Below are 16950 nucleotides of genomic sequence, written 5' to 3'. Positions count from 1 at the left end.
GTAATTTCTTAAAAAAAAAAAAAAAAAAAAAAAGTAATTAAACTGCACTCAGACAACTGGAAGACTAATTTATGAAGCGGACATAGTTCTGCTCTCCCCTTGTACAATACAAACTAAACTTAAGATCTGACTATGTTTTGAAAAGGCATTCCCTGTGAATGAACGCTATTCATCTCTTATTTCTACATGCACATCTTTGCTTCAGGATTGTTAACCTATTTGTCTTCATTTGGAATTAGCAAGCTGCTAGACCAATACTGCAATATAAAAAGGTGACACTCCAACCTTATTCCAAACAGCATATTGACACAGAACGTTTGATAGAAAACTTACCTTCTCCTAAGGTTTTAACCATAAGTACACAGTGTACATAAAGCTAGCCCTCAGCATCTTGCTGAACATTATTCTCCATCATGGGATTCATCTGAGAAACTCAAAACCCTTAGAAAACATACCTTGACTGGATTCAGTAGAGCCTATTTGGTCTCACTATCCAAGTGAATCCATAAAAATAACTTCATCTCTCCACAGTCCTATCTATAGTAAAAGGTATCAGTCGCTACATTCCTTGAAGTGTTGTAGAAAATAGGAGCTATAACATGACACTGCACTCAAAATACTGCGATTATTTTCAAAGTTACATCCTCTGAAGTTATTTTTTAGATAGCCTAATAGATTAGGACAAACAGTTTAAGATGGAGAGCTTTCATGAAAAATATTCACTCATTGGTAACTGGCTAATTCAGTCTTTATCAAATGTTTGGATTTTCATAACAGTAACATTACTTTATTTACAGTGCTAATATAAATACTGAGTAGGTAGCAAAACGACAAATATTTTTATGATTGTAAAGCTACATAGTTCACCAGCTCTTTATTTAGTCTGGAAAAAGCATCTGTTCATAAAAATGTGGGGGTGAGTGCATCTAAGAGAAAAATTAATTTGCTGAATCCTTGCTCCTTCTTACTAGCAAACCAGAGCTGTATAAATGGAATATTTATTAACAATTAAAATCTAGCTCTAAACCATTTTAAGAATATAATAAAAGAGATTAACTATCAAGAACATAGATTTGTGTAATTTCTCTCTACACTGAAAACATGATTTAATTTTAGTATATTGATATTTTGCATGGAAGATGCAGTATATGCATTAACACCATGTGCTGAGGAAAATCAGCCTCTGCAGTCAGCATCGCGTCTCTTGCTATATAAAAGTACATATGACAGCCTTGAGAATCAACAGTTGAGGCACAAACACTAAATAATATAAAAGTCCGAGCAAATTAGAGGGCAGAAATTATAAATTCAGGCATATACCCACACAGAAACACAATCTGAAGCAAAATTCAACTTCAGCAAACCAATTCAGCAAAACAGTGAATTTCTAAATTTAATGTCTTTAAATAAAACCTTTTCATGAATTAGACTTTTCAGTAATTTTATCCACAATAAGTTGCTTTTGCAGTAAGTCTAATTACAGCTCTCATAAAAGTAGTTATTAAAAATAATTTTAAAATTAAAAAATGATCAGAAAGTTGTCATATGTCTACTTACAAAAATTAACTCATTAAGAGCTACTGAGCTTCTAATTAGAAGTTAAAACTATATTCTAACAATTATATTCTCATTTTTCCAAGCTTCCAAAAGAAGGGAGAACATTTTCAATTTTAACAACAAGAAAAAGAATGTTATTTTTCTCTTAATATACTCTTCCATTTTTTTCTGAGTACTGTAAAAAACCTCAGAAATAATGTTTCATAGCATTAAAAAAAGTTAATAATCTGGAATAAACTTTAATGTTATATGCAGATCTGAAACAGTCCTCTTCACAAAGCTAAAACCACTTCATTTTTAAAGAGTCTCTAAAGATTTTCTAACAATACTTTAAAGAGGTAGACTCTTTAAAGAGGAAGTGGTTTTAGCTTTGTCAAGAGGAATACAAAAAGTAAGTAATCTTAAACTACTGAAGTGTTTCATTACAAAACGTATAGGAGATAATTTGATGTGGAAGTTATTTAAACCAGTGACAAAAAGCAGCTACCGTAAAGTTTTAAAATATTTCATTTCTATTTAATTATTAAGCATTTTAACTAAATTATAATATGTCAGTAGATGTATATAGTACACAGTGCATAATGCTAAGAAAATATGGACTTTTTAAAGCCCACATAATACTATGCACCCAAGTTAAAAATTCCAAAATGTTGGTATAAAGTTTTAGTTCATATATGACAGTGCTTTTAACCTCTGAACACTCATAGGAACTCTAAAACTCAATTACGCAATTTGGACAGGTTTCATTTTCTCTGTATTTTCTTTTTTTCTCCATGAGTAAATTTTTCAACTTCTATTCCATTATGGAAATGAGCATGAATTAGAGTAGTCACATAGCAATGTCACACTTTCCAGACCTTCAGTGTCTTGGTTTGCAAAATGGTATCAAATACCAGCTTAAACACCTTAAGCTATACTTTTGTGGAGGTAGAAATGTAAACAAGACTTTAGTATAACACTTTTAAAACCTTTTTTTCTGTAGAGGAAGCACTGTACAGATATTCTTACAGAACTTACCAAATATCTTTCTGAAGAGACACTGACTAAAATAAGATCATCTCCAACACGCACTTTTTCTCCTTCTGAACGTTGTTTGGAAGCAGGATGGATGGTCCACCAGCATGCCTCACCTACATCATTATTAAGTAACAGCAAAGAAAGAAATGAGAAAAAAATGCCCAACATTATTGCCATTACTTTCACATTTATCTCAGTCCTAAAGTTCTGATCCAGTTTTCAGCTGGGTAAATCAAGCATCCACATGTTTTCAATAACTAATATCATTCCTGCACCACCTTGTTAGAAACTCAGCTGGAAATAATACACATGCAGAAGACAGCAAGACCTCTGGAACAGTGATTCTAGAGGTGAGTAAGGAGGCAGCTCTCTTTGTTCTCTAGGCAAGCTGGTTCAGGCTGCTTTTGCTAAAGAGCTTCCCCTGTCACCTTCGCTCCAGGTTCAGGGAAAGATATCAAAGAATAGTCCAATGAGAATTACATCAAACAAGTGGAGCAATCCATCACTAAGGGCAATAAAAATAAGTATCTACAGTATCACTTAAAATAATATTTGGAAGATCTCATAAATTCGAATTGCAAGAAGCTATATGGGTCTTAAAAATACAAATAAATCCAAGTTACCAGCAGTTCTAAAACTTTAACAGAATCTTTATTTAAAATAATACAACTTCAAAAAATTTTTCAGCAGAAGGCTTCTATAGGAATAACAACTTGGAAATATTCCTTCACTTATATTCAATATTACAAATTTATACTTAAATATCAATAGACATGTTTATAACTAATAATCTATTTAAAAATGTAAATATAAGGCACTGAATGTATAAAAAAAGTAAATATCGGTTTATTTCTTTAGTCCTTAAAATAGTCTTAATTTTTATGTGATTTGTATATATTTATAGGTCTCTATTCTGATTTTTAGACTCAAAGTATTCTTTATTACACAGTATTTTAAACTAGTGTTTACCTGTTGTGTCCTCTTGTAATCCTACATCGAATGCCAGTTTATCCATTGAAGATCGAGACGTAGAGAGGCAACATAGATACTATTAAAAGAAAAGAGCATGCATTACTAGTTCTGCTCACATCTGATAATCCACTGAAATATAAAAAGCCATCAACCTACTAACACAGGATTAACTATTCTTAAATTATCCCCATTAGTTACTATCAAGAGCATATATGCTGATAAACTGAATGGCACTCAAGGAGACCTGACAAAGATATATGTTCTAAAATAACCTCTCAGTCTATCCAGGTTATTTTTCCATTGAGATGGGAATAGTGAGAGTGGAAATGAAGGAGCTGGTTGCACTGAATTTCAGCTCTGTGAAGTGTCACTTGTAGTTAAGGACTTTGGAACCAGTATAATTCATCAGGAAATTGAAGAGTAAGACTTCTGTCCAAAATATGTGCAAGAAGGAATTTCCTTATCTACTCAGTCTCCAACATATGTTCAGGTTGCCAGCCAGATGCCAGTTGTGGATTTAGTCACATCTTATGCAATATCCAAGGGAAAAGAAATGAGAAATCACCAACTCAAAATAGACTAACAGAGAACTCATCACTATGGAGCCAGACTTAGTTTTAGCACTTACCCAGATATGATCAGCTTGTTTTCGTATTTCCAAGCATCTATTCACAAAGGTTTCCATTAACCACAGGTAAAATGCCTCACTGGTGTGAATAATTCTCCAAATATCAGTAAATGGCAATAGTCTGAGCACTTTCAAACGTAACTTTCATTCAAAAAAAAATCACTGCTGCTAGCAACTCCTATTACATACCATGCCACTGTAGGAATGGCGCAGCAAGATTGCATGCCCATAGAGTAGCGTTCGATGACCACCACCTTGTGCAGACTGAAAGATAAAGAGAAGTGATATACTGGTATGTTGTAATAAAATGGGGCCTTTTGAGAAAGAAAAAAAAAAATCCTCATCAATCTCTGGACAATCTGTGACAGAGAAGTCAATTTCCTGACAAAATGCTATTCAGGGATTAGATCAATAAGGTAGTTTTATGAATGTGTTCTTTAATGTTGATTGTCTCTTTATATATTGACCTTTTAAGTCCTTGGGACAGATCTAAGGAAGAATTTGGACAAGTGAATCTAGAAGCTGACTTTTTCTAATAGAAGTGCTCAATTCATTGAAGAGGCAACATGGTGTACTTTGTACCTCTACACCCTTATGTATTGTCAAATCAATCCAAATTCACCTATTTTCCCTCCAAAATAATGTACTTGTCTATACATAAGGTATGCAGAGGGAGCTACTGGAGTATTGTTCTTGCTTTACCAGAAAATATTAATGATATATCAAGCAACACTGAAGATCATCAGCTTCCAGCCTGCTTGCCTCACAGTGTTTAAATGTCAGACTTTATCTGCTAGGCCAGGTAAGCATTCAAAGATGTCCAAGCTAACTCAACTCAAGGATTTGGGGTTCTGAAAATTCAGAAATCATGCCCAAGTAAACGTTCCTCTTAAAAAAATGCAACAGTGAAAGAAAATTAGAGTAATAAAATTCACTTTTATCCTAAGAAATTGCAACCATTTCTTTCACAATATTTTCATTATGGTTTCTATTTATCTATAATCAGTTTAACCACTCATGAAAGAATAAATAAATCTTACTAAATCATGAGCAACCTTTCAACTTCTGCTGAAGATTTATGAATTCTTCAGACTGAGATGCAGCTAACTGACATTGGTCAGGAGCAGAGACTGTCAGACAAGACACTGTCAAGAGCGTAAGTCCAATTCCTCTGACAGAACATCTCACATAACATTACACACATCATACCCTTCAAGCAATATCAATAAATATATATTTTTGAATCTATAAATGTGACAACTTCATAAGCAGCATTATTCTTTCATATAGGGCTCCTAATTTAATTTCTTATATACAGCATTTACAGTCTTTCTCTTATCACAGTAGACTGACCTTCTGTTTGACTGTAGCATCAGATTCACTACAGAATAAATTGGAAACAATCATACTATATTATCTCTCCAGCAGCTTCATTTCAGTGTGAAGATCAATTTAACTGAATGGCTATGGTGGCAACATACAATTTTCCCCTCCTTGTTTAGTGATTGTCCTTCTTTATCTTTTATTCATTAGCATAATATTTGCTGATCTTTGAGTTACTTGGTCAAAAAAAAAAAAAAAAATAAAAGAGAGCAACAGGTGGTAGAAAAGCAACGGCTTCAAAAAAATAATAATTTCAGGACTTTTAAGAAACTGCCAGAAACTTCTGGCTTTTTTTATTGAGAGCAGAGCATCTTGATGGACAAAAGGTATATTCTGATTTTCAACAAACTGTGTAGTAGTCAAAATGCAGGGAGGCACATTCAGTAATCTCTCTGGAAGACTGAGTGACACAATTTTTTATTAAGAAAGAATAAAAGTCATGGTCTTTTTCACAGACACAATCTTGACAGTAAGACATGAAGATTTAGCTTTGAACTACCATTACTATCACCACTTCTTCCAAAGGCACAAAGAAAGAACAAGACATTTGATAATGTCAGGTCCATTGGGCCAAAGATGACAGTTGAATGTCTGCTGCTTATCACAGGGGAAGAGGGGAAAAAATTCTGTGAGCAAACATACTGCCTTACCAACATTTCACATTTTCCCAGAAGCTTTATCAGGCATAGGTACTCAACCAACAAAGTCACTAATATGGACAGAAGTTTGAAATTTCACTGATTTTTATAAAAATTATTCTGTGTTAGTAGCCATAAATCTGATATGTAACACAGATTTGGTTGTCTGTTGTACAAAAGATGGGAGGAATAGTATGACCAACAAAATCACAGCTAATTTGGCTTGCCCTTGTTTTGGCCATATTGATTTGTCTGTATGGCACCTATTTTGTTAAATGCCCATTTGTAGCCAAAGAGGAGAAAGGTTGTCTCAAAAAAAATTTCAATCACTTTTGTGAAAAATGGGGGAGTATTTTTTAGATATTTTTTCCCCAAGAGGATTAAATTCTTTTAACCAAAATTATTTTGCTCATTAAAAAAAAAAAATGCAAGCAAGTTTGCTCTTTCTATTTCTTAGGCAGAAAACAGAATTGCAAAATACATTTAAGCCTTTTCCACTTAAAGGTTTCTGAGAGATAATTATAATCAAGACATCCACATGGAGGGAAAGTAAAAAGATGAAATAGAAAAATACAGGAGAGGCTGGAAAAGAAATCTGGTACAGTGAAACTGCCTTCCATTTTGAAGCCTGCCTTCCAGGATGTGTACCTCTCTATAAGTTAATTTCCTATTTTAAAGGCTCATTTCATAATTAAATACTCACCATTTATCTTTATACCAGGAACTGCATAGTAAACAGCTGTTGGGTCATGACTGTCTACTGAAGGAGTATTTGATTTTCAAAATAATCCATTCCTGCCTAGATTGTTACAGAGAACTGTATATTTTCTACATTAAAAAAAAATTAAAAATAAAATAAATAAAATAAAATAAAATAAAATAAAATAAAATAAAATAAAATAAAATAAAATAAAATAAAATAAATTTTAAAGTTTACAATTGAACTTCTATGGCAACATTCCAAGATAAGTGTGCCACTGAAGTTTTACCAAGTTTCTAGTAATATTCAAATAATATTATTTCAGAAGACCCTGCTAGGAAGATTTATTGGGAGACACAATCCTGACTAATTCAATCCATAATGCCCACAGATATTTGCACAAATATATGAATGGCATTAAAGTTTCTAACAACCACATTATTTATCATGACTCTTATTTGCTTTATATTTTTAATTTCCAATTTTCAGAGTAATTGCTAGATTGGACAATACGTTCCTTGAATACAACCAGGCTGGAGGAAGATACATTTGTATGCAAAGAAGAATTTATCCATTGAAGTTCGAAAAGCTATGCCATTCAGTAGTACATATTATATGGATGCAAAACTCTTTTCATTTTATCTCCCAAGAATTTCAGATTTAGAAAATTACTTAAAAGGCCTTCAGAACTGGTAAACACTACAACTTGAGACTGAAAGCATATAGGGCAAATTCACACTGCTTCTGAAAACTTCATATAAACTGCCCATCTCTAGTCTAATATTTCTGCAGCTGGAATACAAGATTAATTTGGAATCATTTCATTACCCAAAAGCCATTGCTGAAGCAGAGGCAATTTAGAATACAACAACAACAATTAGAGCTGAAGAAATTAGCATTCAAATTATATAAACAGCTTTCAAGTTCAACACATTGTTACACTGAGCAATGAGAATAGACTACTAAGATCTGAGCTGCTTAATTTGATGTAAAGAGTGTTATCCTGAAACAAAAATAAAGGAAAATAAGTTAAAATTGGGAAATATTTGTTTTGTTTTCTAATAGAAACAGGATTAAAATGCCAAAAAGAACTTAAAAATTACAACCTAAAAACTATCCAGTAAAATGTGCAATGGATGAAAGCAGCATAACATGAAATATTTTAAGTAATTGAACAAAAATTTATATATTTTACTGTCAATACCAATCTTGCAGTAAGATGTTATATATAACTCAAGATGGCCTTTATATCTGTACAGTTTTGTATATACACAACCATCTTATATACACACACGCAATCACCTGACAGACCAAACCAGGTATTTCATTGACATTAATTCACACAGTCGCACTTGCAGCACTGTGCCTATGGCTGCATTAATATACTTGTGGCCATACATGAGAAGCTGCAGAAAATTAATCATGGAGCCACTTGTGCTTCTGGGAACCTCACTTACGATGAGAATTTTTAGAGACTAGTAATTAGCCCTCTGACACCCAATGAGATTTTAAGTCAAATAGCCATTACCTTTCCATTCTTTTCAAGCAAACAGCCTTACTTCTACTAGAGAAAACATCTCTTAGACCAATAAGTACTTTACTGCAAACAAATATCAATGTTCCTTTGCTGACCTGTCTTCACAGGCCTGCACAATCTCCAAATGTATGAAAAGGGAAAAAGCTTTGAGTTTCAGGGAGATACCAGAGAAGTACAACCATGTGAAAGCATGTGCCTAAACAAGATAGTTATTTCAGTGCTTTGCGCACATACAAGTTTTGTAACATTGTCATTATTCAGAAATGTAATGCTTGGGAAAGCCCGACAAAAACTGCATTTAGCACATGGCTATTCAGGCAATTCTAGTCACCCATGAAAGCAATTTTAAAATACTATGTCACAAGAACACAGGAACCGAAGCACACTTTCTAGAAAATCATACAAGGTAACACAGTGAGTTTTTAAGAATGAAGTAATGGCTTTTCCTGACTCATTCCATGATGAAACCATAACAGCAGAATGGAATTAGAGTCACATGCTATAGGGAAAATGACAGTACAAAGACTAGATTGTAAGGAATTATAGTCTTGATGGACTTAAAAACAAGTGAAACTATAAGCTACAAGACATCAGCAGTAAATCCTTAAAAAATACAATCCATATAATTTATAGTAATGGTAAATTACAACCTAATTGCAACCAGCTGCTTAGACTCCATGCCCCAGACCAAGCCATAGGAAACATAAGCCCAAATAGTCTAGATAGAACTTAGCACCACTCAATATTGCTCTAAATGTATTTCTAAAAAAATACTGCACATTTATTTTAATGGCACTGAAAATTTTTTAACATGTGAGAGCAGCTGTAGAAGCAACGTGCTCTGTGGTTTTGTTAACAAATATTTCCCAAGGCAAATACTGGCAAGATAACATTAGAAGGTTCAAATATGACTTTCACTGGCTATTTCATATGTACACTGGTGTAAAACAATGTCCTTTAATTCATTAAAATGGAGCAAGCCTCTGAAATAAAGCCTAAGTTAACACTTTATTGCCAAAGACAACTTGGAAATCTATGCTTACTGAATTTATTGTTGTCACAGACTTAAAATGCTAAGAGCAGTTTAAAACTTCAACATGCAATCATGGAATAGTGATTTCAAACCGCACCAACTTGGTATTTAAAATAAAAATATTGCCAACTTTCATATTTAAACCCCAATGTGACACATTTGGATGAGGGGAAAAGCTAAATGTTTCCACTAATGATGGCCATCTTACACTGAAAATAGATGCTGATGACAACAGCATGTCAGAGGATACCTATACTTCAAAAAAAATACTTGCAAATATAAATGCAAAAGTATTATTTTCTCCATCACGAGTTCTAAGTTTCATGAAGCTCCCCAGGGTATTTCTAACTTATACTGTTAGAAAACTACAGAATGAGTAAAAAAATTCCTACCTCTGAATCAAGACACTTAGATCAAATGTATAAGCAGAAATACATAGTTAAGCACAGACTATCCTACAGTTACTCGCTTTGAACTCTTTTAAATTAAAACCATCACCACCACAAAAATAAACCAAGCAAGAAATTGCACCCACCAGTGACAGAATCCCTAAAGGGTTATATATGAACAGAGCACATGTTCCTCCAGTGATAGAACCTTCTCAAAATCCCTTCCCTGGGACTCACAATGAGGCTGTCAAATTTCCCATTCAGGAGCAGTCATAACATTCTGAAACTGTGGTTTTGATCCATTAGAAAGAGAAATCAAATAGGAAATGTGGGTTTGGTAACAAGTATTGGCTTGAAAAGAATCAATTAACATGCATTCTGAGTAAAAGTATATTTAGGCCCTTAACTATGCTGTTCACAGTCAGAAACTACCTGTGTCAAGATCAGAGATGTCAGGCTGTTGGCGTCAAAGCCTTACAATGCTAAGCATTTAACCTGAGCTGTTTGTTTAGAAAGAAAACTGTGAGTTCACAACAAGGGACATGTGCTTTATTTATACATATTTTTTTAGGGCTTCCTGCATTTAAGCAAATTAAAGGCTCCCATTTAGTAATCTGCAAGATAGAATGAAAACTACTGAAAAGATGTAGAATAAATGTAGATCTTGAAAGCTTTTAAGTCCTCACTCAGGAGAATGAAAACTCCATAACAGAAGAGAAATAAATGAAAGAAACTGGAAAAAGGCTAAAAGAAACTGGGAGGAATAAGATGGGAGGATGTCCCACAGTCTAAAACCATCTCACCTGGTTCTACACATAAATATTTGCGTGATGCTACAGCCACTTCTGTAGAGGATAGGATGCTCAAAATAATGGTCCCATAGCAATGTAAAAACTACTCTATTGATTTCATTATTACTACGCAGTTTTTTAATCTATTCTAGACCAATGCTGATGGAGGCCAGTATTTATCTAAAAGCAGCAGTCATGATGCAGTCCTACAAGCTGATTAGAATTGAAGACTACCACAGGTAAGTGTTCGATGAGACCTCTTACTCCCCACATTTATATCACTGTCAAATATTTTTCACACTGAACACAACTTCAGATGACAAATGACAGCTTCTTTCTAATACTAGGCAACAGCCAGTTGGAAAACACAGGAAGACTCATTCTCTTCATACCAGCATGATCAGTAACAGCTTATGAAAACTAAAACAATTTCTTGATGACAAAAATTCAGATTAATTTAACCTAAGGCAATAAACAGTCACTGGAGAGAAAAAGGCAGTTTGGTCAGTAATTCAGCCCACCTAAAATCTGAGTAACCCTTTGTGATGATACCTATGCTTCTGCTTGTGTTTCAAAGGAAGCCTAGGATATCCGTGGCTCTAAATCAGGCATTTCAGTTTTGTGGGATGAATGCTGGCCAAGGAATGCAGAAAACCCCAAGCAATGGTGAAAACAGAATGTGTGGAAACAGGCTGAGTCACTGCAGAACTTGTGAAGTAACCCTGGAACAGAGCTAGAAGCCCTGTGAGACTAGATTAGTCAGGCAAAACTAAACAATTCACACTTGGAATAGCAACTCTGGGAATTTACATCTCCAGCAGCATCAGAGAACTCTAAAATGCTGCAAGCAATAAAGATTACAAACAGAGCTACAGAGTGTGAGCCAAGGACTTTTATATGTTCTTCTTGCCTATAGAAGTATCAAATTGCTTTAAAATACTTGACACAGAAAAGACAGTTTCCTTTCCAAAGTAACAGCATCCAGGCCCAGAAGCCTTGAATTCTTCAAGCAAAACCCAAAAAAACTAATGACAACCTTCTGCAATTACTGTGCTCTTGAGCTGCCATTTCCAGTGGTTCGCCCCAAATCCACAGAATTTAGTTCCTTAGAATTTAATAATGGAAAGCAAATCAATTCACTGACATGTGGCATTGTGGTAATATTCCTTCAACCCACTCATATCAAATAACAGCAACACCAAAGGGCAAATTCAAGTCAGTCTAAAACTTCTTCATTTGTCTCACTGTAGCCTATATACCAAGTTACAATGGAATAAGAAACAGAAAGTTGAACCTATCAAGACATTATATATGCTATACATATTTTAGTCTTTACATCTAAATCACTATTTAGTTGGTTGACTTTTCACAGAATTCACTACAAAACAGTAAGTGCTACAAAAATTCAGGTATGGCAATATAGTATGACTGATGACTTGGCTGGTATCTACTCTTAGATAATGATGGCCACCGTGACAAAAAAAAAAAAAACACACCACACCACACACACAACTTCTTTAATTGACATGTGACATGATCAGCAATTACATCCTATTTTGTGTCATGCCAAGCCAAAGAACAGAAAAAAGTGTTTAGCTAAACTATATGTTCCCTAAGGATGGCATGCTTTAAAAGCTGCATTACAATGAGTAATTATGCTTTATATAAATATCACATAAAAATCTGAACCTGAATAAATCAACTGGTCAATAAAAGCCATGTGCATGTCTTATTCACTTAAGAACAGAGAGATATTTCACCATCTATATTAAAAAGACTGGAATAATATGTAATGATGATAAACATCTGTGCCAGCACCATGCTAAATGTTCCCAATTTTGCTAATATTGACCTGTTGGAAGGCAGAATAAACAGCCACATAATTAGAAACATTTCAAATATACCTCATGATTAATATTTCCAACACTACATTTATGTTATCACTTTCCCAGCAATGGGAAACTTCACATCAATGAAAAGCAGATACAACAGTGAAAATAAATCAAAAATAAGTAATATTGATCATCTGTTTCCATCCTTCTATGTAAACCAAACATTTATAATTATGGATGAGGCAATACTTCTATTACAAGCTCCTACTTTCAAGCACTTTCAGTGATTTGGAAAAAAAATGCCCAAGAGGATAAAATTTATCGATTTCTCCCTTAGCCTTGCGAAGAGTTCTCTTCCCCCGTGCTCCTCCTCCTTCACTACATAAGAGATAGAAGGAAATAATAAAAGTCTTCCTGGTTATTTTGGAGCTAAATAAGTAGAGAAGGTAGGCATTTTTCACAGGTTGAGAATTGTGCCTAAGCTTTTTCTGTTGCTGCATGATACATGGAATGTGAATCATCCTTGTCACTTGAGAAAGAAACTCACAGATAAAGAATAAGACAAACAGCCAAGTGGGAAGAAAAGATGGATCAGCAGAGAAGTTATGCTAAGAAAATTTCTCTGACATCATTAAATCCAGCCCTTAAAATAGCACTGCTTATCTAGCCCAGAATTCCTCCCTTTTGGAGAGTGACAAGGAAGCAAGACCATAGAACATCAAACTGTTAGGAGATGAAAATCAGTAAACAAAACATTTTAAAATAATTGGGAACAGATATTGATAATTAAAGAAAAAAGTGAAAAACGGATAATCAACACATCCTGGCTAAAATCACAACCAGTTATTCAAATGTCAAGTTATTCAAAATGTTTGAAGATTCACTAAGTGCTTTGTCAAAGTCTTAATTAAAAAAATAAAATAAAAGCACTGAGAAGCAGAGCTCCTGCACACGCTTACATACCTGAGGCAGTGAAGGGCCAGTGACCCGCAGCCCAACAGCTCCTCGCCCACCCCACTGAGACCCCATCGTATCATCACAACAGCATTCTCGCGACGGAAGAAACAGTGTGCTGTCCCCACTTTCCAAGATGCCCAAATATTTTACTGCAACTTCTGTTATTTATTCATTGTCTCAGGATTCCTTATTTACCAGATAGTGTTGCATTCTCACTGAAAGGGTAAGGATCAACCAAGAATTAGAGAAGCCAGCCCAGCATCCTCTTTCCACAAAGGTGCCTGCTTTTTGTCCTGCATGATCTAAATAAATCATAACTCCAGACCAAGTTAGAGTCACGGTGGTTTCTAAATCCAAATTTTTACACAATTCAGTATGTGCTATTTTAGTGAAGGCAAGTTTGATGCTGATGTTAAAAATAAAGAAAAAGAATGAACTAAATTAAATTGTAGGAATTCACAGAAAGTGTAACACCAAATGTTTAACTTGCTTACCTTCATCATAAATTTCTGTAGAGCCATGAGAAGGGGAAAAAAAGAGAAAATGTGAAATGAATATATGCTTTCATGTGCTTAAAAATGGGATTTGTTTTCACTGAAAAAGTGAGTGGGATACACAGAACTACAAGCCACATTTAAAAGGAACATTTATCACTGCAATTATCATAATTATAGCTCGTGCTAGAAAGCAAAACAGCTGCTCAGAACAAGGCTTCATCATATTTTTATGCAATAATTTTCTCAGTTTTGGGTTGTTGGTTTTTTTTTTTTTTTCCTTTAAATAATACAGCACATTAAATACTTATTGCTTAAAGATAAAACACAGTACAGGTAAAACAGGAGCCATGCCTGATCATCGTAAAAACTTGCTCTGCAGATAGTTTCTAAGTACAATGAGAAATGTAAAGTCACGCATTCAAAGTGCAGTGCTCGAGAACAACACCACTACTGTAGTAACATAGCTTATGTAAATGTACAATAACAAAAATTAAAATGTTACTAATATTTCATGCAGTGGTTAAAAAAAATCAGTGCCACATGACTCATGTCAGAAGATTACGGAAATTTTTAGGTTAGTTTTTATGGAGGTTGCTCAAGAATAAAAGGAGAATGATGTTACATGCAATGTTTTGCTTTTCCTTGTGTGAGTTTTATGGCCACCTTTTCCTCTCTTGACCTCATCAGTTCATGTTTTCATATCACAAAGGTTGACACTGCGGACTGACATTTGGCAGCAAATCTTTATGCCACATGAACAGAGAGTCTAACTGGACAGCTTCCAAGCAAGACTGGGTGCTTTCATTTCATACATGCTTTTAAAACAGAATTATCTGTTCTCAAAGATGTACAAGATGTTCTAGCTAAAAAAAAAAAAAAAAAAAAAATCCTTAAAAGTCTTCTAGGTCTATTTGGTAGTTAGATATTTGGAAAAAAAATGACCAAAAGTAAAGATTATGGATGCTGTCCACCACCCCCATAAAGCAAGGATTTAAAATACACTATGAGCATTTTGGCATTATTATTCATTCCATTTATTGTCACCCCAATATTTTGCTTGCTTTTACTGGGTAGCTCCAGAAACTAATCAGAAGTCTTTGCTGAACTGTCTATAGAGCCGGGGAGTGGGAGTGTAAATTCATTAATATAGAAACGAGTTAATTACTTGATTAATTCTAATAAAACATTTCCTATATTTGTCAATACTTTCATTTGCCATCACACTGTCAGTTTATCAAGATGATCAGATCCATCAAAGACCTCAGTCTCTGCCAGCTGTCATTCATCTCAGAAATTTTACTCTGAGAACTATGCAACCCCACTGCTTTTTCCATATTACAAGTACATAAACAGTAGTCTTTCTGGGAAGCCTTCTGGCTCTCTTCTTGACAATATATTTAACTGCTTGATTGTGATCTCCTAACTAGCTTCAAATTCAAGTGGATACCTCTTCCCTTGGTTACTAAAATGATACAGCAGCTTCTTGTGCTGGATTTTTTGGAAGACTAGATTTAACTATTTACTCTCTTCAGTTGACATATTAAATGAACTGTAACAAATGAGAAAGAAACAACAGTAATCTGTTTGGATCTGTGATATCATGCTCTTTAGAGCTACTCTGGTTTCTTAATAATTTTGAAGATGATTTACATGTCATCCTTAGAAAGTGCCATGAACAGCCCCCCTCAAGATAGAAAATCTTAAAGACAACAGTGGGTGAGGGAAGTCTGAACACATATATCCACCTACTACCTCAAAACCACCAGGGGAAGAAATACTCTGAAACTTAATTGTGGTAAAAATACTTTCTCTTCACAGCAAACACTCAAATACATGTTATGTCCAAAAAGGTGAAGAGAATGCCTCTGTGAAACTTCATGCCAAGACTGAGAAGTTACATGCCATGAACTGTGACTGCCTCAGCTGCCCAGCTAACAGCAAATGGATGGGGCAGAAGGTTGCAGGTACTCCTGTCACACCTTTCTACAAGAATGTTCTCCAAGGTTTTTAGCTTAAAAAAAGCCAAAGCTTTCTCCCTTACTTAGCTAATTGAGAATGCTTACTTTGAAAAACATTAACTCTCAACTTGGGAAAAAAAAAAAAAAAAGGGAAAAAAAGACACTGAAAAAAACAATGGAAATTAGGCACTTCAGGTAGGCAACAGGCTGTTACACAAGAAATTAATAAAAAGTGATAAAAAAGATATCTATCATCATTAATTAAAACAAATAATGGTTGTACAATACTAACTCAGCTAGAAGAGATCAAATTGTGATGACATGTTATTTTAGTTATATACAAAGCTCTTACTCGATCAGTGGAGTGGCACTGATGATAGTAGAGCTTGGTCACATTTACATTTGAAATTTAACATTCTACACACCCTAACAAACCAAATAGATGTATGCAATATCCAGTAGGAAACACTATCAAAAACAATCTCAGTCTTAAGACTTATTGTCTGCACTATGTAGATTTCAGCTAGTTGTGTAAACTTACTTTACAGTCAAGGAAGAGACAGTCATTTCTAAATGCAACTCATTTTTTTAAGCTGACATTTTCTGTATGATGGGATCAATCACATACTAGAAATGTTTGATCCTCTGCCTTGACTATAATTAAGAGTCTAAATAACTTGCTAACACTACACTGTCTATAGCATGAATGCCTAAAGTGCTTTCAATATCTGAAGAGCTGATCAATTATCAATCAAGTACAAAACCCCTATCTTGTTTCAGATACTGAAGTTCAAGAATCCACTGGAAGTTCTCTACTGAACATTCATTAGCAAGGTAATAACTGGACTTCTAATGTACTTCTGGACTACAAATACTTGTCTCTCTTAAATCCTGTCCTAATGAAATCATTGCAAATCTGATAACTAAATACATCAAAGACACAGTTTCATTTGTTCAAAAAATCAGAATGTGCTGTGAGTTCTACACATACCTGTTGCTCTAGCTTAGTTATCCTGAGAGGTAGGACTGGTAATTGAATGTAACCAACAACTAGATAATCA

General features: G+C 34.3%; 1 protein-coding gene across 1 annotated transcript in view; it reads right to left on the bottom strand.

Moving 5' to 3' along the window:
- RYR2 (ryanodine receptor 2) overlaps positions 1–16950 on the bottom strand; it is a 406115-nt gene that overhangs the window by 255952 nt on the left and 133213 nt on the right. The window contains exons 5-8 of the mRNA XM_026846439.1: positions 13929–13943; positions 4364–4438; positions 3544–3622; positions 2575–2687 (exon numbers count right to left, since the gene is read on the bottom strand). Of these exons, the coding sequence (XP_026702240.1) occupies positions 2575–2687; positions 3544–3622; positions 4364–4438; positions 13929–13943 (282 nt within the window). The remainder of the gene's footprint in view (positions 1–2574; positions 2688–3543; positions 3623–4363; positions 4439–13928; positions 13944–16950) is intronic.

Source organism: Athene cunicularia (assembly GCF_003259725.1).
Source record: "Athene cunicularia isolate RWA chromosome 3 unlocalized genomic scaffold, athCun1 chr3_part1, whole genome shotgun sequence".
NCBI lineage: Eukaryota > Metazoa > Chordata > Aves > Strigiformes > Strigidae > Athene > Athene cunicularia.
This window is presented reverse-complemented; position numbering and strand designations above follow the sequence as displayed.